Raw genomic sequence first — 24,659 nt, 5'->3', positions numbered from 1 at the left:
GACTAACAAAGGATATTGAATGTATACAGAAAAGACAGCATGAATTGTCAAAATCTTGTTTAACCCATGGGATAGTGACACATAGACACAGAAGAAACTGAAATGGTATACTCTTGAAGATAGATCTATACTTTCCCAAGAAAGTGCACTAATAAATTTTCCAAGTACTGCCTTTAAATGATGACTCTACAAGACCAGAATAATTACAGCAGGTACAGAGGCACTGAAACAATCATTCTTCCCTTGCTACATTTGTAAATGGAACGGAAAAAAAATCCTAATAACCGGTAGGAGGGACATATCCTTGCCATGCACCACATGATGGTTTGCAGAGTGTAGATGTTCTCTCTACTCACTTACAAATCACTTTTCAGCATAAAACAAAAACAGAACACAAAAAGATAAATTTATATGCTCTGCACACACAATCCATTTGTGTTCTATCTGAATGCTGTCTGCAGTGTTGTGTTGTATACCTCAAATTAAAATTACACACAAAATTGGAAAACAGTATGCTGCTTGATATTTTATTTTAGTATATAAGCTTATTTCGGCTTTACTGTTTTCATTAGTACACGTCGTGATGCTGTAGATGGACGTACGTCAATTTTGAGAAAACCATTATTGCTGCCTGCATCTGTTGCTTGTAATATTATTTTCAGCAATGTTTGAAAGTTGTTCAATAATTTGCTGTTGCACACATATTATAATATGTTTTTTACTATCTGAGAGTTGTATAAATTCAAGTTTGACAGCTAGTTGTTTACTCAAATATAAACCTTTGTTTTTATGTTCTTACAAATACACAGATACCCAACCACACTGTTTGCAACAAAGTCTAGATCTTTAACAAATCTATCAAACATTTAACTCCATGATCTTGAGGCTTGCTTTAAATCATAAATTGTTTGTTTAACTTACCTACAGTACCTGGTTCTACTTTAAATCCTACTGATACCTTTAAATAAATTTCCTCATCTAAATTTCCTTAAAGAAATGCACCTTTTACATCCATTTGGTCTACAATCAATTTTTCATTATTCATAGTAGCACATAATGTTCTCAGAGTTGTCGGCCTTGCTACGGGATCATATCTTTCATTATGATCAAAACTTTTTCTTTGGGGACAACCATGAGCAACTAATCTAGCTTTACAACTACTAATGTTGCATATATCATCACATTTCATTTTAAAAACCCACTTAGTACCAATATCCTTCTTGTTTTTAAGCAGTTCACATACTCTCCAGGTCTTTTTTTTCCTTCATTTATTACTCACATCTCTTCTTCTACAGCATGAAACCATTCTCCTTTATCCAATTTGCTGTCTATGTCACCTAGTCTCCAGAGCATCCTCAATGTGTATTCAGCACTAACACAGCATAGTCTTTCAACCACATGGGATGTTTCCTTTCTCTTATACTACTGCAGATTTCATTCCTTCATTATAGCTTGCTACAGAGCCATTTTTCTAATCGCTGATGTGTTCTTCATCAATGACAGCACATTCGTTTATGTTTTATTTGCAACAAATCCTATTTTCATTATTAAAATCAGTGATATTCACCAAATTTGATGCCTATTCCAAGAATGGTTCGTCTCTCTTCTAGACACCATAGCTGATATTCATTAACATAATATCCAACCATGCAGTATGTCTTTATTCTGGAATCGAACTTTCCAGCAATGGGAGAAACTAGTTTCACTCCAAGTTTATTGAAAAATTATGTGTATTTGTCAAGCTGAACTGTCACTGCTAGAGTGTGTTTTGGTTGCATTGAGTTTTATGGAAGTAAGCTGTCTGAGAGGACCATCTGAAATTGCAGAATATTCTAAAGAAACCAGCTGAATACAAGGGCATGCTGAAAAGTAACCCCTCCAAATTTTTTGTGGGTGAACACTTAAAGCTTTTTGAATACAACAAATGTTGTTAACATTCTGCAGCTTTATTCTTCATATCTACATATTTACTTCTCAACACAGTCAAGCTGGCAGCAAAAACACTTCTCACTATGAGAGACCAGCTTGTTGATACTGGTACCGTCACTGTAGAATAATTGACTTTTTTGACGGAGCTGTAACCTCACCTCTACATGAACTGCTTCATCACTAGCAAAGTTAAGTCCTTGAAGATCTTCTTTGAGTTTTGGAAATATCAAAATCGGATGGGGGCAAGTCTGGACCATATGGAGATGATCGATGACAGTAAACCCAAGGCGTTGTTGTTGGAGAATTTGTACCACTCGTGTAAGGTCTGGCAATGTCACAATGAAGGAGAGGGTACTCCATGCATGGACAAACTCTTCGAATTCAGCTTTCAGTTTCCTGAGTGTCTCGCAGTACCATGCGAAGTTTATGGTGGTGCCTTTAGGCATGAATTCCACATGCACCACATCTTGAATATCCCAGAATACTGTGGGTATATATTTGTCTGCTGATAGCACGATCTTGAACTTTTTTGGTGTCAGTGATTTGTGGCGGAGCTCCATTGATGCTGTCTACTTTGCGGAGTTGAAATGGTGAACTCTGCTTTCATCACAAACAACCCAACATCGCAATTACTGATCTCAATAAAGTCAACTTACATAGCTGCGATACTTCCATGGATTTCAATTGGAGGCACATTTTATGCCACTAGAAACTCGACTATAGCACGCTGTTACGTTACACACCATGTTATATGCTATAATTCGGAGCCCTGTGGGTTGTAGGTCGTAGCTTCTGATTTTACGTAGATAATGTCTCGATTGCAGTTACAATGTTATCATATAATTGTGTTATTGTAAACAAAAGATGAAACACCGCATCAATTTCTTCAGCTGTCGCACCTTTCAACCGAAGACCACGTACCACCCTGTCAATTTCTAAGAAACGCCCACTCAGTTTGTGCTTGAGTGACCATCAATTGCAATAACTGTATACTTGGAAGTAGCTGATCAGCAATGCTTTTTCTTTCAAAATGGTGTTGCACAATATTTTCCACATTCGAAACGCGCTGCTGCAGTCTTTCATGTATTCCAGGCAGCTGCCCGCAATTCGTTCTACTGTTGAATGACTATTTTTATCACATCTCGTGAGATTTTTGTGTTGCTCGTCTTTCTCAGTAAATTTCTTTTCCGCGTCACTTCACTTGTTCTGCAGTGAGATCCGACAAATTTAATTCGTCCAGCATATCTTGCATTAGAAATTTCCAGTTTCCAAAACTGTTTCCATACAAAAGTAGAACTCAATATTTGCTTTCGTATTCTAACGTTCCAGGCTGACAAACCAATAATATAAAAACACTTGCATAATAGTTACGTTTTAAGCTTCCAAAGATTTACTTCCCTCCTCTGGGCACATGAGATGATGAACAAAGACAGATTGAAAGAACAATATGGTTGACACACTATCGAACACGTACATATATATTCACTGTACAGAAAAAGTCAGATTCTCCATACCTTAATGACATCAATAACCCAGAACAGTGTGTACATAATACCTTCGTAGCTGATTGACAGGACCTGGGAAATGTAAAACGGCTTCTTCAGCCATACATATTGCTGCTTGCGACAGACACAATATACTGTAATGTGACTCGTTCACACGAAGATTCTTACTTCTTTAGACCCGAGGAATCATCCATAATGATTGTTAAAATAATTTAGGAAAACACTGTATAATCAACTAAATTTTCATTAAGAATTTTAAAAATTGGACGTAAGCTTAAAACACTTTTACATTCCTGTTAAAAAGAGGATTGCACAAAGACATCCGAGCAAACTAAAGCAGAGGAGATGGATACATTGTATTTATTACCCTGTTCACACAGTCAGTTAAACAACAAGGGAGACAGGAATAACCAATGAGCTCCCTAATGAAACAGTCCAGCATTCATATTAAATGATCGCGGGAAATCCTTAAATGAAATCTTCAGACAAGGAACTGAATCTCATTAATTGCGAATGATAAACCTGTTACTTAACCATCATGTCACTGTGCAAGATGTACGGGTGAATAAAAGAGGACACGTTTGATTCAAAATTTCTCACCCTGAATATGAAATAGTTTGGCTCTGTTATTAAATTTGAATTGTAATATACGGACAGTTAGGTAAAGACTATGACGTAAACAGTACAACGTGTCTGTAACACTACTACATAAAGAAAAATCAAGTAAATCAGTTGTCAAATCTGATCGAACATTGCATATCTGTTCTTTCACACGCAAATTATCACTTTCGTATAGTTTACAAATCCGCAATTAATATCACAATAAACGACAGCACGAAAAATGGAATGGTGTGTTGTGCTTGTTTACTTACCTTTGTGGTATTTGCATCCTGATACTCGAGACCAAAGTAGTCAGCTTCTAAAAGATGTAGCTGTTTACAGACTTGATCAAATAGCACTCTCCCCAATGCTTTGGCCTGGAAGAAAAGAAAAATGCTTGAGAATTCGCTACTCATTTGTAGTTTCTAACAGTATTAACACATTTTCATCAACACACTAAGTCGACTCTTGCAAACCAGTCTTTTTTTCAACGGCTACGTAAATAAACAAAAAGAAGGCCTACATACAATATGTGATCAAAAGTATCCTGACAGCCCCCAAAACATACGTTTTTCATATTAGGTGCATTGTGCTGCCACCTACTGCCACGTACTCCATATGGACTTCGTACGTGGTCAGGTGATTGGGTGTCTTTGTGTCATACGTCTGTACACGAGATTTCCACACTCCCAAACATCCCTAGGTCCATTGTTTCCTATGTGATAGCGAAGGGGAAACGTGAAGTGACACGTACAGCACAAAGGCGTACAGGCTTGTACGCTTTTGATGAGTGACAAGAGACCGCAGACAGTTGAGGGGGGTCGTAATGTGTAATAGGCAGACATCTATCCAGACCATCACACAGGATCTACTGCAAGTACTTTGACAGCCAGGCGGGAGGTGAGAAAACTTGGATTTCATGGTCGAGCAGCTGCTCATAAGCCACATATCACGCCGGTAAATGCCAAACGACGCCTCGCTTGGAGTAAGGAGCGCAAACATGGGACGATTGAGCAGTGGAAAAACGTTGTGTGGAGTGACGAATCACGGTACACGATGTGGTGATCCGATGGCGGGGTGTGGGTATGGCGAACGCTCGGAGAACGTCATCTGCCAGTGTGTGTAGTGCCAACAGTAAAATTCGGCGGCGGTGGTGTTACGGTGTGTTTCATGGAGGAAGCTTACACCCCTTGTTGTTTTGCGTGGCACTATCACAGCACAGGCCTACATTAATGTTTTAAACACCGTCTTGTTTCCCACTGTTGAAGAGCATTTCGGGGATGGCGATTGCATCTTTCACCACGGTAGAGCACCTGTTTATAATGCACGGTCTGTGGCGGAGTGGTTACACAAAGATAACATCCCTTTAATGGACTGGCCTGGAGAGAGTCCTGACCTGAATCCTATAGAACACCACCTTTGGGATGGTTTTGGAACGCCGACTTCGTGCCAGGCCTCACCGACCGACAACGATACCTCTCCTCAGTGCAGCACTCCATGAAGAGTGGGCTGCCATTCCCCAAGAAACCTTCCAGCACCACACTGAACGTATGCCTGCGAGGATGGAAGCTGTCATCAAGGCTAAGGGTTGGCCAACACCATATTGAATTCCAGTATTACCGATGGAGGGCGCCACGAACTTGCAAGTCATTTCAGACACGTGTCCGGATAATTTTGATCACATAGTGTATGTGGAATTTTCTGCCAGGAACACCCGTAAATATATTTTTAGGTCATGCTGAAAACAATTTTTTTTGGACTTTGCGATGGCATGTCTAAAACAGTCATATCCTTAATCGTTTAATAGATGACGCATTAATCCTGTTTGATGACATTCTTGATGAAGCTAACAGATGTTACCAACGGTTCAGTACATCACACAAGGATATCAGTTTCAGCACGGAGCATGAGAACAACAGGACTATTATTTCCTTGGATCAGAAAACGGAAGGGGTGCCTACAGGTCCAATGTATCCCAGACATCCGCTACATCTGATTACATTATTTCACAACAGTTCTTGCCCTCCACGGTCCCATAAAGAAGCGAATTTCCTGCCATCGAGTGACAGGATAATCAAATATCTTTTAAGTGAAGCGAATATTAATACTGAATTACACGCATTGAAAATGCTAGTATCCAACAATGGCTTTGACTCAATATTAGTAATTAGGTTAGGCGCCAAGAAACTGAGGGAACAGACCAAGAACAGAGATCAGATCACATTAGATAGGAGCGAACAAAAAAATTAGTTTATAGTTTTACCATACAGGGTTTACATTTCCGATAAGATACGTTGTGTGTCTCGGAAAACTGGGCTGCAAATTGTCTTCAGAACAGAGAACGCAGTAGGATGACGCATTATACACAACATCGATAAGAGTCAGGCATACAACTAGTTCAGAGTATATAAAACATCATGTACAGAATGTGATAACTTTTATGTTGTGCAAACCAGGAGAACTTCAAAACAAGATTTAGAGAATATGTTCATGTTACTGAATCACAACCCTCAGCTTTGAGTGTTCATAACAGAGCGCAAGCAATATGTTAATGGCATCACTGAAAGCATCACCGTTCCTCAGAAGAGAGAAAAATGTAAATTATTGATTGGCATAAAATAAATAGTGATACACGCTCACATGACGAAACGCTCGGACAACGTATTTTATGCACAGAGATGCGATGTATGTACGGAGATTCAGCAATATTGTAACCAAATAATTTCAGATTAATCTTTTCTTCGTTTTTCTGCAAGCAAAACTGACTAAATTTGACAATATATATTGGTTCAATCTTACAGTTGACAACCTCGTTATACAGCAGACATAGATTTTGCTGCATTACGTTCATCTTGCTCACTGTGCTGTTCGAGGCAGTTAACATCAGTTTTATCTCTTCATATATTTTACCTTTATCTACTTAATATAGTCTACCATTATATACAATCTGCACGAGCACGGCATTCGATATATCTACTGAGTGTGTTTCACAGATATAGTTACGATATCGGAGATAACAAGAGACCTGTATTAGGCCAATAAGCCTCCGCCCTGATCACAAGTTCCATGTTTTAATATCCTGACTGTAATAGCCAATACGGCCAATAATTGTAGCCTTTTAGAGTCTGACAGCTATAGCTTGTACACGCGACAACCTCTGTATCACAGGGGTAAGACAGATAACTGACCCTTTTATGATCACATAGACAAGATTATATTTTAAATATCCATGGAAGTTGTAAGACAGGTAAGGGCCCTATCGCGATTACACAGACATGATCCGCGGGGTTCTGTGTTTTCTAGATCCACATTAGCTTGTGTTACGGTAACTGAAACCCTTGCCAAATATCATTTTATGAAGTGAATGTTCATAATAGTTCGGAATTACACTGAGCATTCTTTGGAGATCTTGGCAAGTACCAGCGAGCCACCAGAAACAGTATCGGGTTTGTATATAGCGTTTCTTATAGTTTAGGGTGAATGACAAACAATTGTGGGACCGTGATTCGCTGGGCGGAAGCAAAATAGGGTACCGGTCGGACGCTTGTCTCATAAGTCGCGACCACATCGGACTCGCCGCGCACAAACGCGCAGCGCAGACCAGGGTAGAACCACGCAGAATGGAACAGTGTTCGTACGTGGCGCGCGTCAATAAAAATGGGAAACGAGAAACGTTGCCCAGAGCCACGCGCGGTTGAACCATTACTTTTCAGGTCCCACGAGAAATACGACCCCCTTCCCCCCACACACACGCACAAAGGACTTGTCAAGTCACACTAGTCGCCTTGGCCGCTATACTTCGCAAACGCTCTGTGCCGTGCAGGGCCCACGAGAAATCAATGTCAATGACAAATTACCCACTGAAGGCTTTAACTTTGTCATGTGCTATCGACAGCTCGCATGCATTTAAACACGCAGTTAACAACTGTTAACTTCGTCTGAAATAGTTCCTCTCTCCTCGCTGGAGACCGCTGCTACTACTCATGCGGCCTGCAGTATCACGTGCTGTGACGTAAGCGCCGCGGCCTGTCTTTCTCGTGGGCCTCGTTTTCTTTCATGTATCATCACTGCGCGGAACTTGTTCATTGTTGTACAGAGCGGCGCGCTTTGACGTCCAAACCGGACGCGCCGAGCTCCGACGACCTCTTTTCTCGGTTTTGTGCGACGCGGTCGACATGGACGCGGCTTTCCACCACAAGAACACATTTGAGGTGCTGCTCTTTGCATTTGTGGTAGAGTCTGCGCAGGATAAGGTGGCTGATGCGAAGTGACCAATTTTCGTCCAAAGCGCTGGGCGAGTTCATTCGTTTGTTCAGAAGGGGAGGCCGCCAGTGTTTGCCACCCTTAAGCCGGTCGGCGACGACAGAATCGAGGCTCACGTCGTGCAGTCTTCCTCAAACGATTTTATGGAAACTATTCGGTAACAAAGGATCATTTCTGGGTTAATTAAAGCTTTATATGCCAGGTTCAAGATTATGCGACCATCATTCCGTTAATGGGCATAGTTCTTGTGATGTCTATTTAAAACTAAAGGACACTGCAAGAAATTCGAAAAAGTATTGCTTCATGTGAAATTTAGCTAACATACTGAATTGTTCTTCAGACTTACGAGGAGGTCTCAATCTGTCACCAATCTCGAGAAAACTGGTCTGATATAGATTTCATTTGCGTTCGCACGGCGCCAGCGATAAAACCAGATGAAATATCCGCAAGACTCCTCATATTTCATAAACGATTTCAGATATCTACAAGAGATTTTGGCAAATGATAGCACGCAAAGAGGAGAGTATTTTGCCATATGTTTATCATGCAGAACTTCGTTATCTAACATGTTATTCCGCTAACTACATACTTTTTCGATGAAATAATGTAATTCTCCAGGGCTATCGATAGTTAGTGAAATGAGATATGCTATGAATTTGGGAGAAACATAATTGAAGAGATTATGCGCTTACAGAATAAGATTTTCACCCTGCAGCGGAGTGTGCGCTGATATGAAACTTCCTGGCAAATGAAAACTGTGTGCCAGGCTGAGACTCGAACTCGGGACCTTTGCCTTTCGCGGGCAAGTGCTCTACCAACTGAGCTACCCATGTACGACTCACGCCCCGTCCTCACAGCTTTACTTCTGCCAGTACCTCGTCTCAAACCTTCCAAACTTTGCAGAAGCTTTCCTGCGAACCTTGCAGAACTAGCACTCCTGAAAGAAAGGATATTGCGGAGACATGGCTTAGCCACAGCCTGGGGGATGTTTCCAGAATGAGATTTTCACTTTGCAGCGGAGTGTACGCTGATATGAAAAATCTTTCTCGAAAGTAAAAATTCGCCGAGCACTCGAAATCACGTACAACCTTTTCGACTGTCAACAATAAAGTAAATGTTCAAAACAGTTGAAAATGCAAACATACATCACGGCCATTGTACCAACAGGATAAAAAATTTTTTGAAAATCGGATGAATAAAGCCTGCGAACTTAAGAAATTCGCGACACTTCTTGATCACACCTCGTATAGTCCTATGTCACAGGCATCAATTTGTTCCTGAGTTTCTGAACGCGTTTTATGCTAATAATGCACCTTCCCAGAGACCTGCAGCAACAAGTAATACTATTTTCCTGTGCTTCTAATATTGCCTTTAAGTTCTGTCGAACTGCTTCAGCATACATTGCAAAAACTACGAATAATAATATGATTGCAACAGTACAAAAAAATATTTCTGAGAGCACTACCACGTATTGTGGTAGTTGGTTAAGCGCGAAACGTATGCTTGTCAGGTACATATACAGAAATGACCTGGTCATACTGCAACTGCATAAACATAAGTATAAACACAAAATCGACACTAGGTCCAGGAAATGGTCGTTCATTCTCAACATGAGCACATGTAACACGTACAATTACTGAAAACAGTCACAACTGTTAAATATCTAGGAGTGTGCGTCCGAAGTGATTTAAAGTTGAACGACCCTGCAAACTTAATTACACAAAGGTAGACGTCAGACTAAGACTCACCGAAAGAATCCTAAAAAACAAAAATCCAATTTATCTACAGAAGGTTGTAGCTATCTTACATCTTGTTCTGCTACTGCTGCTGAGACAAGCGGAAGAAATCTTGTGACTACTTTGCCCGCATAATATTCTCTTCTTTATCGCTTCCTTGATAACGCGTAAAATGATTTAATGAAATGAAGTAGTTCACACTAATGTTTTGTAATACTCTTCAATTTTATTTGTATATATGGTACAAAGACGCGAGCGCGCCTCAATTTGCGACCGCTCTATTCCACAACCACCAGAGGAACACAAATTAGGTTTACTTACTTCGGTTATTTTGAGAGAAACGAAAATAAGACTGCGGTGCGAATTAAATTGTTCATGTGATCGAATACTCTATACTACGCAATACTTTACACGACAAAGTACAATGAAATCAATATCTAAAATCACAAATGTAAACAGAAAGTGCAACGGTATCGCTCATACAATTTCAGTTGTAGACTCTTACAAGAGATACCTGGTGCATCAAGGAGGGGTCTACTGTGAAAATTCCGATTCCGCACGTTACAATTAGAGTCAAGCAACATACTACTTGTTCCTGCATTCACTTCGGGAAACCACCATGACAGAAAAATCAGACGTTTCCAAACTCACACGAAGCCTTAACGACAATCCCGTGCACCATTCGCAAAAGGGAACAAGAAAGAGGGTAAATTAGAATTTTGTGGTAAGTTCCTACAGGAACAAACTGCTAAGGTCATCGGTCCCCGCCGGCCGGAGTGGCCGTGCGGTTCTAGGAGCTACAGTCTGGAACCGAGCGACCGCTACGGTTGCAGGTTCGAATCCTGTGTCGGGCATGGATGTGTGTGATGTCCTTAGGTTAGTTAGGTTTAATTAGTTCTAAGTTCTAGGCGACTGATAACCTCAGAAGTTAAGTCGCATAGTGCTCAGAGCCATCTGAACCATTTTGAACCATCGGTTCCTTGGCTTGCACACTAATTAGCCTAAGTTAAACTAACTTAACGCTAAGAACGATACACACACCCATGCCCGAGGGAGGATTCGAACCTTCGACGGGAGGAGCCGCGCGAACCGTATAACAAGACGCCCTACACCGCGCGGCTACCCCGCGCAGCAGGAAAGAGGGGAACGATAGTGCTACTCCTTGTACTCTTCGTAGCCCCTCGTCAAGTGGATTGTGAAGTAAGCATGGGTGTGGGTGAATAGCAATGTGAAGTAAGCATGGGTGTGGGTGAACAGCAAATTTCCAAAGATATATTCTTCTTCTTCTCCTCCACCTCCTCCTCCTCATCCTGAGATTAAGCTTTCAAGCCTGTTCTCTCTTCACAAATCCGTATTCATCCTCCAATATTTGAAAAGCCTTTTATTGTCCATCATTTGCATATGCTTATATTAGATGCCGTTTTCGTTTATTTTCTCCTGGACTATCTTCGCCTCTACTTCTTGCCGTATTATTTCAGTTTTTATTCGTCCTGTTCTAAGGATAGTCTCTTGTTCTTAGAAATTTCATTTCGGTGCGCTGTATACGACTTAATATTTCATTTTTACGCCTTACTTACAAAACTGTATTCTCGTCTCTTGCCGGGTAGGGTTCTAGAGCGTGTTACAGTTACTATACCACGTATTACGTTCGCATCTGGACAGTTTTGTTTCAAGATCTTTATTACAAACACGTCCAATTAGACAACCCAAATACGCTCTACGAGCAAGTCTTCTAGAACAAGTTTACTTTGGGGGCTGCCTCATTGCCACAACATGCCATTAGCTTTGTTTTAGATTTAGAAGTTTTACGTCATATTCCTGGTATTAAGTTACTGAAATAATATTCACGCAGTAACCTGTCTGCTGATTTTTGAATTATTAAGATGTCGTGTGCTTACAGTAAAATATTTAAAACTATTTGTTTTGATATTTTGATTCTTATGGGATCAAATTACATCCAGTTATGTATGTCACCATTTATATCAACTTAGTAGCTAATACACTTCTGTTGTAAAAGCTTCAGCTATCATTTCTTCAGCCTTTGTCCTTCTCAATTAATGAATATCAGTTTCCACATTTTGGGAAAAGAATTCACCTTTACAGTTGATATCATTGGTCATCATGAAATTTTGTGCACTATAATCAAGATACGAGGGACAGTAATAAAGTTTCACCACCATTCGAAAAGATACATTTATATAATTAAGTCTTTGAAACTTTCGGGCAGATTAAAACTGTATACCGGGTCGAGACTGGAACTCGGGACCTTTGCCTTTCGTGGGCGAGTTTTCTACCGACTGAACTATCCAAGCACGACTCACGACCCGTCCTCATAGCTTTAATTCGGTCGGTACCTCGTCTCGTAACTTCCAAACCTCGCAGGAGCTCTTTTGCGAACCTTGCAAATTTAGCTCTCCTGGAAGAAAGGATATTGCGGAGAGATGGCTTAGCCACAGCCTGGGGGATGCTTCCAGAATGTGAGGTTTGGAAGGTAGGAGACGAGGTACTGGCGGATTTAGAGCTGTGAGGACGGATCGTGAGTTGGGCGTGGGTAGCTCAGTCGGTAGAGCACTTGACCGCGAAGGGCAAAGGTCCCGAGTTCGAGTTTCGGTCCGGCACACAGTTTTAATCTGCTAGGAAGTCTTATATCAGCGCACACTCCGCTGCAGAGTGTGTTTCACTCTGGAATTATTATTTGCAGGTACATACCGGGTGATTCAAAACGAAAGAGCAGATTTCAGTTGTTTATTACAGTCAAACAGTCAAATTATAAAAGCTAGAAACATATTGAGTGTGTCACTGGATACAGGAAGGTTCAAAGTTTTCTCAAAGTGGTGCTGCTGTTTTTTTGTAGTAACATGGCGACTAAACCACAGGAGAAAACATACTGTGTGTTGGAATTTGTGCGAAGTCAATCCATTGTTCACGTGTAACGTCGATTCAGCAAGAAGCCGCCTCTGCACAAGCAGACTGCATAAAAAGTTCTTGGAGGTTGGTTTCAAATGCAAAGGCAAAAGCACTGGTCGGCCATGCAAGTCTGACGAAAATGTCGAGAATATCCGAGATGCGTTCACACGGAGCCCTCGACAGTGCAGAAGACGGGCAGGCTAGGAACTTCAACTTCCTCAAACAACGGTATGGCGTGCTCTGAAACGACGCCTGCATATGAAGCTTCACAAGTTGTAGTTACTGCAGCAATTGCGTTCCAGCGATCATAACAGAAGGTACGAATTTTGCATTTCAATTCCCCATGATATGACACGGACACTTTTTCCGAACGACTCATCTCTTCGGACGAATCGACGTTTCTTCTACTGGGTAAAGTAAATCGCCATAATGTAACAACTTAGGGGTCACAAGATCCTGGCGTCGTCGGTGAACATGAAGGAGACTCACGGAAAATGAATGCGTTTTGTACCGTTTCTATGTGCGAAGTTTATGGACCTTTTTATTTTTTTGCGGAGAACACAGTAACAGGAATGTCATATTTGGACATGCTGCAACACTGGTTGTTTCTCGAACTTCACGGAGATTCCAATGATTTCATTTTTAGCATGGCGGCGCTTCGTCTCACTTTCACCTCGAGGTGCGGCGTTATCGTAATAGCGCCATCCCACGACGTTGGATTCGAAGAGGTGGAAAACAAGATCTTGTTCACTGCTTTTGGCTTCCCAGATAACCAGACCTCACACCTTGCGATTTGTTTCTAGGGTTATGTAAAAGACTGAGGCTTTGCCCCACCTATGGCCGTTGCTCTTCAAGAGCTGAGAAAATAAATTGTTGAAATTGTCGATTTAATAAACAACGACCTGTTGATTCTTATGTGGAATGGAATACACTGCCGTTTCGATGTTTCTCGAGTAAAGCGTGGTGGTCACGTCGAGTGTGTGGTAAAGGATCCGTGCGAACATAGAAATTGGAACCTTTCTCTATCCAGTGACATGCGCACTGTGTTTCTATCTTTCATAGTTTATCGGTATTAAACAATTGAAATATGTTCTTTTTATTAATCACCTTTTATATCCTCTCCTGGTACACAATGAAGTCTCTGCACCACAGCACCATAGCACGCCGCTACTGGAGGAAAAAAAATGGATTCCGTAGTGATGGTTTTACCCGTTTTTTGGCTCCTGTAATTATGTACTGTGGTGCTGTGAGGCGGAAATTTCAATATGTGCCACAATTGGATCGACACACCTGCAAATTAACAAAGAATTAATCATGTAACTTTACTTTGTCGAGGTGCTAATTAAAAGTTTATGAGTGCCTATTTTTCAGTCACCGGCTAATTTCCGTGGTCCGTGGGTCATTGTGTGGCTTAAAAAAAAAAAATTTGCTTTTCCGTGAATTCGTGTTGTTGTATGAAACGAAAAAGTTGACGTCACCTAGCTCCACTATTACTCACCTTCACAACTGAAGCCATCCTACTTTTCTGGACAAGTTAACAGCTCACGGAAGTACAGGATTTGAAATTGGCTGGCAGCGGAAAATGAGGTGGTATTCGGCAGGCTATCTGACGGACGGGTCACTCGCTGCCTCTCGAATAACAGACGGGGCCGATGCGCTCTCTCCAGATGCCAATACCACCGCACCCCACCCCGTATTGGCTTTCAGCGCATCGGCGGCAGCGTCTCCGGACGCCCGGTTCTCTCGGGAAGATCGTGGCACAAATCCGAGGAGCCCGATCCCACCTCAAATCCAGGCTTAGGTCGCCCGATGCTGCTGCTGTTATTGGCTGCGCACGTCGGTGAGTGGACCTCGGATATCCTTCTCCTGATTATTGTTCGGGTATAGGGAGCAGCGGCACGAGTCTCCTCCCTGACGGCTTTTCAGAATGGTGGCAGACGCGATTTACGGAGAATAACATTTCGTCTGATTTCTATCAACACTGTCTTATACTTGAGGGAGCACTTGCGCGGATGAGAAACAGGCGTGGCGGTCATCTCTGAAACAACCGGTTTTCGGTTATATCGTTATTTTTCAACTCCAGTTGAACCCGAGAGCTAAAATCGCTCAAAATAACCGGTACTGAAATAACGGATTTTTCTTTTTTTATTCCTATTATTTCCTGTATTAAACTTAGAAATCGAACAAAGATTGAAAAATATTTGACTGCCTCAGTTTCAAGACACACATAATCAAAATGTTAAATTAAAAAAGCAAAATAAAAGAAAAACTCAGTCCATCCACAATTTACTGCTTTTCCTTAAAGTGATAAGTGGTTGAATACTGCAAAAACATCACCACTGATTTTAATTTTTTGAAACTTTGGTCAAAAATCATAGTGTAATCGAGGATCGTGTCACTATTTGAGCACGACGCACAGCCAGTTCCAGAGGATGAAAACTCAGGTTAGAGAACTGTGTCCGCGTGTTAATTTGTCCGATTTCAAGGGCTACAAATAGATAAAGGCGTGTTATGTAGACACAGTCAACAGATCTGTTACTTTCTATCTTTATCGTAAACTATGAATAGAAGGCCTGCTCGGGAGGAGGTTTTTTATAAATAAATAGTTAATTTTTAATCTTCGTTGATCCATTATGGATCGTGGGACGACGGCTGTTATGAACTTCTTGATGCAATAATTTACCAACAGCCGTATGATATGTAGAAGTTTATTTTACTTTATGAACTCCTAAAATAAAAATCAAATGGCTCTGAGCACTATGGGACTTAACTTCTAAGGTCATCAGTACCCTAGAACTTAGAACTACTTAAACATAACTAACCCAAGGACATCACACACATCCATGCCCGAGGCAGGATTCGAACCTGCGACCGTAGCGGTCGCGCGGTTCCAGACTGTAGCGCCTAGAACCGCTCGGCCACCCCGGCCGGCTCATAAACTTCTACAAATCATACGGACGTTGGTAAATTATTGCATCAAGAAGTTAATTTTTAAGTTCTCCCCTTATGTGATGAAGCCTAAAGGCCATTTTCCCCTTTGTCAGCTGCAATGGACAGATTAGCCGACTTCACAACACTCCCACGTTGATAAGGAAAGAAGCACTGAGCACAAGGAGGCAAAAGCCTTCCAGTCAGGCGGCTGAAAAATTGCCAGGAGCTTCCAGCTAAAACTGCCATACGGCTCCACCTTCTATCCGAATAGAATGAGTAAATATGTTTGTAAGAGCACCTCCTCTTAGGGTTACATCTACTATGGTGATCATTACAGGAACCGGACGAAGACCAGGTCGAGTTAGAAATACGTGTACATCCTAAAATAATAAGTTCAAAGATATCTTAAAAATAAATACCCATCACAATGTAACTAATATAAAGTATAGCTCGATATTACTTTGTCTACTTTAGTTACTACGACAAAAAATGCTGTTGTTTCTTGTCTTTTTTTCTACAGTGACCGTCCTCAAAACAACAAATTAACAAATTTAGATATCTACATGAGGTTTTGTTGTATGATAGAGTAATATTACACATTGCATCTAATAATTTAAGTAGAACTTCTTACTGTCGTTTGATTTCCTTTGTCCTCAAATTTACTTGCTCGTTTTTGAGTGTTGACGGAGGATCTGTTTTTAACTTTGTGCATTCGGCTGTTTCTGAAGTTTAAAGGATTATTATCCTATACTTATGACTTCGTTCCCATAATGTCAGAGTAGCAACTAGTGTTACTCTAACCTGACAGGCTCCCATGTGCGCTTAGATCGCATGTTCATCAATTTTTTTTCTATGAATGATGTCTTTAGCAGCTAATATCATTATTTTGAGTGTTCTGTCATTGTCTTCGTGTATTTTTGTCCTAGTATGAGTGTGCTGTTTTTTTTTTTTTTTTTTTTTTTTTTTTTTTTTTTTTTTTTTTTTTTGTGGTTTTAGGGCGCACAACTTCAATGGTCATTAGCGCCCTGACTACTCTAAGAATGCACCGCGAGGCACAAGTTGACCACAACAACTAAAAGGGAAAACACGATAAAAGACAGACTGACAGGCATAGGATTAAAAAACAGCATCATCAAATGTCCTTAGCGAGGTTTGTCAAATTGATAAAACGAAGAACACGAGCAGCTGCTCGTGGGTCATCCGCTAAAATGGCATCGAAAGTATTTGGCAGGTTAAGATCGAGGCGCAGTGTGTTAAGATCTGGACAGGACATTAAAATGTGTCTAACCGTCAGCAAGTGCCCACATGGGCAGAACGGCGCCGGCGCAGCCGTCAGCAGATGGCGATGGCTGAACCGGCAGTGTCCAATTCTTAACCGGGCTAAAACGACCTCCTCCCGCCGAGAAGGGCGTGAGGAGGACGTCCAAGCCACGGGAAGAGGTTTTAAGGCCCGAAGCTTGTTGTCGGTAAGTGCAGCCCAATCGGCATGCCACAGAGATAAGATGCGCCGACAAATCACCCTGCTAAAATCGGACGAAGGGACACAACAAGAAGCTGTCCGAGGCTGGAGGACCGCAGCCTTGGCCGCGGCATCTGCAGCTTCGTTCCCAGGGATACCGACATGGCCAGGAACCCACATAAAGCTAACTGGAGAACCGACGTCCACCAGCTGCTGAAGAGAGCGTTGGATCCGGTGTACGAAAGGGTGAACCGGGTACGGATCACTGAGGCTCTGGATGGCGCTCAGGGAATCTGAGCAGATGACATAAGCAGAATGTCGGTGGCGGCAGATGTAAAGAACAGCCTGGTAGAGGGCAAAGAGCTCAGCTGTGAAGACCGAACAATGGCCATGGAGCCGGTATTTGAAACTTTGTGCCTCGACAATAAAGGAACACCCGACCCCGTCATTGGTCTTAGAGCCATCTGTATAAATGAAAGTCATGTCGATGAACTTCGAACGAAGTTCCAAAAAACGGGAGTGGTAGACCGAACCGGGAGTGACCTCTTTTGGGAGCGAGCTGAGGTCAAGGTGAACGCGGACCTGAGCCTGGAGCCACGGTGGCGTGCGGCTCTCGCCCACTCGAAAGGTTGCAGGGAGGGAAAAAGTAAGGTGTTGAAGGAGGCGACGAAAGCGAACGCCAGGGGGTAGCAGGGCAGAGACATACAACCCGTATTGACGGTCATGAGAGTCGTCAAAAAAGGAACGATAAGACGGATGGTCGGGCATTGACAGTAGCCGACAGGCATACCGACAAAGCGGTATATCGCGCCGGTAGGTGAGTGGCAATTCGCCAGCGTCAGCATGAAGACTCTCTACGGGACTGGTATAAAATGCTCCGATCGCAAGTCGTAAACCCCGATGTTGTATGGAGTTGAGGCGGCGTAAGATGGATGGCCGTGCAGAGGAGTATACGAAGCTCCCATAATCCAGCTTGGAGCGGACGATCGACCGATATAGACGAAGTAGGACGGTTCGATCCGCTCCCCACGACAGACCACTGAGAACACGGAGGACATTTAAAGAACGGGTACAACGGGCGGCCAAATATGACACATGTGGAGACCAGCTAAGTTTCCTGTCAAATGTAAGGCCTAAAAATTTGGTTGTCTCCACGATTGGGAGAGCAACGGGACCGAGTCTTAAGGACGGTGGGAGAAACTCTTTGTATCGCCAGAAGTTAATACAGACCGTCTTCTCGGCAGAAAAACGGAAGCCATTGGCGACACTCCAGGAGTAAAGACGGTCAAGAGAACGCTGAAGACAGCGCTCCAGGACACGTGTACACTGCGCGCTGCAATAGATGGTAAAATCGTCCACGAAAAGGGAGCCTGATACATCAGCTGGGAGGCAATCCATTATTGGATTGATCGCGATGGCGAAGAGAGCGACGCTCAAAACTGAGCCCTGTGGCACCCCATTCTCCTGGCGAAAGGTGTCTGACAGGACAGAACCCACACGTACCCTGAACTGTCGATCCATTAAAAAGGAACGAATAAAAAGAGGGAGGCGACCGCGAAGGCCCCATGTATGCATGGTGCGGAGGATGCCCGCCTTCCAACAGGTGTCGTAAGCCTTCTCCAAATCAAAGAACACAGCCGCGGTCGGGCGCTTCCGCAAGAAGTTATTCATAATGAAGGTCGACAAGGTAACCAGATGGTCAACAGCAGAGCGGCGCCTACGAAATCCACATTGTACATTGGTAAGTAGGCGTCGAGACTCGAGCAGCCAAACCAATCGAGAGTTAACCATTCGCTCCATCACTTTACAGACACAGCTGGTAAGCGAGATAGGTCGATAACTGGAAGGCAAGTGCTTGTCCTTCCCCGGCTTAGGAATCGGGACAACAATAGACTCGCGCCAGCATGCGGGAACATGTCCCTCAATCCAGATGCGATTGTATGTACGAAGAAGAAAACCTTTACCCGCAGGAGAAAGGTTCTTCAGCATCTGAATATGAATAGAATCTGGCCCTGGAGCAGAGGACCGTGATCGGCCAAGTGCGTTTTCGAGTTCCCGCATGGTGAATGGGGCATTATAACTTTCACAATTCGAGGAGCGGAAGTTAAGTGGCCTAGCCTCCTCTGCCTGTTTGCGGGGGAGGAAGGCAGGGTGGTAATGAGCGGAGCTCGAAACCTCTGCGAAAAAGCGGCCGAAGGCATTGGAGACAGCCTCAGGGGCCACAAGGACGTCATTCGCGACCTTCAAGCCAGAAACTGGTGAGTGGACCTTAGTGCCAGATAGCCGGCGCAGGCTACCCCAGACAACAGAAGAAGGAGTAAAACTGTTGAAGGTGCTTGTGAAAGCAGCCCAGCTGGCTTTCTTGCTTTCTTTGATAATACGACGACACTGAGCACGTAATCGTTTATAATTGATACAATTCGCCACTGTAGGGTGGCGTTTAAAAGTGCGTAAAGCACGTCGACGAGCACGTAAAGCGTCTCTACATGCTGCGGTCCACCAGGGGACCGGTACGCGACGTGGAGAAGAAGGAGGGTGAGGGATGGAATATTCAGCAGCAGCGAGAATGACTTCCGTGAGGTGTGCGACCTGACGATCGCAGCTTGTAAAGGTTTGATCCTGAAAGGTCGCCCTGGAAGAGAAGAGCCCCCAGTCTGCCTTGGAGATGGTCCAATTAGAGAAGCACGGAGAGGGGGTATGCTGCAGGAGATGGATAACACACGGGAAGTGGTCGCTCGAATATGTATCAGAAAGTGCATACCACTCAAACCGGCGTGCAAGTTGGGGAGTACATATAGAGAGGTCTAAATGGGAATAGGTGTGAGATGTGTCCGAAAGAAAAGTAGGGGCGCCAGTATTGAGGCAGACAAGATCGAGCTGGTTGAAGAGGTCTGCTAACAAGGAGCCCCTCGGGCAGGATGCTGGAGAGCCCCAAAGGGGATGGTGGGCATTGAAGTCTCCAGTTAACAAAAATGGTGCAGGTAGCTGAGCAATAAGTTGCATCACGTCTGCCCTGGTAACGGCAGATGACGATGGAGTGTAAACGGTACAAAAGGAAAACGTAAAAGTGGGGAGAGTAATGCGGATGGCAACTGCCTGCAGGCCGGTGTGCAACGTGATGGGATCGTAGTAAATATCATCCCGGACCAGCAACATAACCCCTCCATGAGCTGGGATACCTACCACAGGGGGTAGGTCAAAACGCACAGAGGTGTAGTGTGCCAAGACAATTTGATCGCATGGGCGTAGCTTCGTTTCCTGGAGGGCTACGACAAGCGGACGGTGCAAGCGGAGCAGCAACTTCAAGTCCTCTCGGTTGGAGCGAATGCTGCGAATATTCCAGTGAATAAGTGCCATCGTAAGAAAAGAAAGATGAGAGAAGTGGTCACCTCGAAGGCCGCTTAGGGCCTGGCTTCGAGCGAGCACTGCCGCCGCTATCAGTAGGCGGACAGTCATCGTCCATTGGGTCTATATGGTCATCGGCCATCTCGGGAGGATGGCCGGGAGGGGGAGCGTCCTCCGCCAGTGAACGGCCAGATGTACGGCGACCAGCGGTGCGGCCAGGCGAAACGGATGACGGCCTGGGGCGGCAGCCGCTGGGTGGCGCAAGAGAAGAAATGCGCCGTGGCGGGGAAGGAGAACTGTGCTTCCTATGCGCCTTTTTGGAAGGACGTGTAGTGGAAGTACCGGTCGAAGGCTGTGAGGTCGAGGTACGGAGGAAGTCTGCACGGGATGGTTCCTTCTTGAAGGCCCGTGCATCTGACTTCGGTGTCTTCGTCTTAGCAGAAGCTGAAGAAGGTGCTCGTGTCTGTGGGGTGATGGGAGGAAGAGGAGACGTCGACCGCGCGATCTTAGCACTGGCCGAATGGACGACCGTGGTGCTGAAGGTCAGATCGCATGTCTGGGTTGCTACCTCCCGGGTAGTCCGAGGAGAGGTGAGGACAGTACTGTATTTCCCCGCTGGGAGCAGCGTGGGCTTCCTACTAGCCAATAGCTTGCGAGCAGCCGAGGTGGACACTTTCTCTTTGACCCGAATTTCCTGGATACAGCGTTCTTCCTTATGGACAGGACAGTCGCGGGAGGATGCTGCATGGTCACCCTGACAGTTCACACAACGAGGAGACGGAGGTGGACAGTCACCCTCATGGGCATCCCTGCCACAGGTGACACATTTAGCCGCATTGGAACAAGACTGTCGAGTGTGATTGAAACGCTGACACTGGTAGCAGCTGGTAGGGGCGAACAGAAATAACCTCGTAGCCCGCCTTGATGCGCGATGGCAGCTTAACACTATCGAAGGTCAAGAAAATTGTCCGGGTCGGTACAAGGTCATTGTTGACCTTTTTCATGACCCTATGGACAGCCGTCACGCCCTGCTCAGCGAGGAATGATTGAAGCTCCTCGTCAGTCAATCCGTCGAGGGAGCCAGTATAGACCACACCACGAGACGAATTCAAAGTTCGGTGGGCCTCCACCCGGACAGGGAACGTGTACAGGAGGGTGGCCCGAAGCAGTTTTTGTGCCTGAAAGGCATTCTCAGTTTCTAGTAATAAGGTGCCGTTACGCAACCTGGTACAGGATTTGACAGATCCGGCTATGGCATCTACGCCCTTCTGAATAACGAAAGGGTTGACAGAGGAAAAATCCTTTCCGTCCTCAGTTCGAGAAACTACGAGGAACTGTGGGGCAGGCGGTAGTACTTTTGTCACTGTTGGCTGGTCACGTTTCCGTTTTTGGGTCGAAGTCGAAAGAGATGGAGTAGAATCCATTGCGGAGGAATCCCCCATGATTGCCAGCGTCTCCGATGGCGCGCTCCTTCCTTGTGGGGACCCTCTCAGAGGGCACTCCCGCCTTAGGTGAATGTTTACACCTCAGGTCACACCTCCCGAGAAACAGACGGAGGGACCAATCGGCATGGTCAGAAGGTATCAGCTCAGGCAATCACCCCTCCCCGGGCCTGGCCTTTACCAGGGGGTACGCGCGTGCCTTACATGTCTACCCAGGGCGGGGACTTACGCGTTACCCCGTCACCGGCTACGCGTGCGAACGCGTGGGTCGGCCTTCAGGCACGCACAGGGAGGAAGGAAGAAGAGGAAAAAGAAGAGAGAGAGGGAGAAAGAGGACAGACTGTCTCAAACGCCGAGGCGGAGACCAGAGAAGGCAAGGAGAAGAAGGCAATGAGAAAGCAAGGGGAAGAAGGCAATAAGAAGGCAAGGAGAAGAAGGCAATGAGAAGGCAAGGAGAAGAAGGCAATGAGAAGGCAAGGAGAAAAAGGCAATGAGAAGGCAAGGAGAAGGCAAGGGAAAGAGTAAGGAAGACAGTGAGATGGAGAAGAGCAAAGAAAGGAACCAACAAAAGGAAGGAAGAAACGAGAAGTGAAAAAACCAAAAGGACCACGATGATAGGTCGTGGAACCGTCCGTCTCCGGACGCAGGCGCGAACTACCCCCGTGAGGGGGATGGACTCCTTTTAGTCGCCTCTTACGACAGGCAGGAATACCGCGAGCCTATTCTAATCCCCGGACCCGCAGGGGGGAGAGTGCGCTGTTGGTTGACCTCAGGTGGTGACGCAGTTCTTAGGGCACTTGGACTCAGTATGAACGAGCGGGCTCTAAATCCGTTCGGTTATTCTAAATTTTGCTTGCTGTTGTCTCAAATCACTTCAGCCATCTCCTGTTCTTAATCTTTTTAAGCAAATGGAGCACTGTACTTCACTGATACTGTACTTTGTAAAATACTTCCAGATTCTAATGCCCAATGACAACAGCGCAAAACTAACACAGAGACCAAATGAAGGAAGTCTCACACACTGCATGTATACGCGTAACCATCCAACAGGCCATGCCACATAGTAACAGATGCATTATTGGCATAAAAGTTTTCTGGGTATGGTACGCTTCATAATGTATAAAACTATTGCTTCTCCAGCAGCAGTAGTTTTATGCATTATGACGCGGTACCATATTCAGAAAATTTTTTACGTCGACTGACTCTGACCGCGGAAGCCTACGCAATTATAGATGCATTATTGACTTGACAATGCTGTAACAATTCTTATGCCATGTGTCTGTTGCTTGTTTCTGTCAGCATTCTTATTAAAATAACACTGATCGCTTTAGCCATTTTCTATAATAACGCGATACATCAAAGCAATTGAAATTTAACGAATAAAAATTACTCGTTTGAAAAAAAGTTTATTGAAAGCCAAAAAATTTCAGCACTGCTTTACTTGAACCGATTATTAGCAAAAAATAAAGAAAACACCTGTCATAACCAAGGCCAAACAAATATCGAAAAATACCCGTTATTCACAAGTACAACAGAGGTATCGGTTTCCATCGGTCTGTCTTTCCCCTCCCTATTGATAATCTGGTCGAAAAGAGCGTTCTAAAGAAAATGGTACACGATCGCGAGCGAACAGCATACGGTAATGCAAGATTGTAGGTGCTCGATCGCAAATTCTCGAATGAAGTTCAGGTGCTTTCCGCTGCGGCGCTCGCATAGACGTGAACAGGTTCGTGATCCATCAGAAATACGGGCCCCGCCATATTTAGCGAACCCTGGGCTCCGTGCAGGATCCATGGGAAATCAATATGTCAATGAAAAGGTATCCATTGAAGGTCTTAACTCTGTCATGTGCTATCGAGGGTTTGCACACATCTAGACACGCAGTTAAGAATTATTAACTTTGTCTGAAATAGTTACTCACTGCTGGCACTCGTAAGACCAGCAGTGCGAGTCGAGGCCCACGAAAAAGACAGGCAGTGGCGTGTACGTGACACTGCAGGTCCTAACGAGTGTCAGCACCCGCTTTCGGCGAGGAGCGAGTAACTATTTCAGACGAGTTTAATAATTCTCGACTGCGTGTTTAAGTGCATGAAAGTTCCCGATGACACACGACAAAATTAAGACCTTTAGTTGGTACCTTTTCAATTAAATAGTGATTCCTCGTGGGCCCTGCACGGAGCCGAGCATTCGCGAAGTGTGGCGTCAAGCCGACTAGTTTGTTGCAGTGAATGTGGCGTCAGAGCACATCGCCCCCCTCCCCGGAATTTACGGGAATTAGGTGACTTGGATGTGCAGACAAATGACCTACCAAGGCCTCATTGCTTCCATGCCACGACGCGTCGCCGCTGTTATCCGTGCCAGAGATGGGCATACCGGCTATTAGGTACGTGGTCACAATGTTCTGGCTGATCAATGTATGAGCCACATGATGCGGTTTGAGACCTCCTCCCCCTTCTGTTATCTTCGCGATGCTATTCGTTCGACTTGTAGAGCTATTACTATAATTTTATCAAGAGAAATGGCGGCCTTTAAACACAATATA

The 24,659-nt window shown here is 44.3% G+C and overlaps 1 protein-coding gene across 1 annotated transcript in view; it reads right to left on the bottom strand.

The window, feature by feature from the left end:
- Positions 1–24,659, bottom strand: part of LOC124589804 (FERM, ARHGEF and pleckstrin domain-containing protein 1) — a 747,858-nt gene that overhangs the window by 281,665 nt on the left and 441,534 nt on the right. The window contains exon 3 of the mRNA XM_047131595.1: positions 4,307–4,411. Coding sequence (XP_046987551.1) covers positions 4,307–4,411 — 105 coding nt within the window. The remainder of the gene's footprint in view (positions 1–4,306; positions 4,412–24,659) is intronic.

This window comes from Schistocerca americana, chromosome 2 (genome assembly GCF_021461395.2).
Source record: "Schistocerca americana isolate TAMUIC-IGC-003095 chromosome 2, iqSchAmer2.1, whole genome shotgun sequence".
Classification (NCBI taxonomy): domain Eukaryota; kingdom Metazoa; phylum Arthropoda; class Insecta; order Orthoptera; family Acrididae; genus Schistocerca; species Schistocerca americana.
Note: the sequence above shows the minus strand (reverse complement) of the source record. Positions and strands in the feature narration are given on the sequence as shown.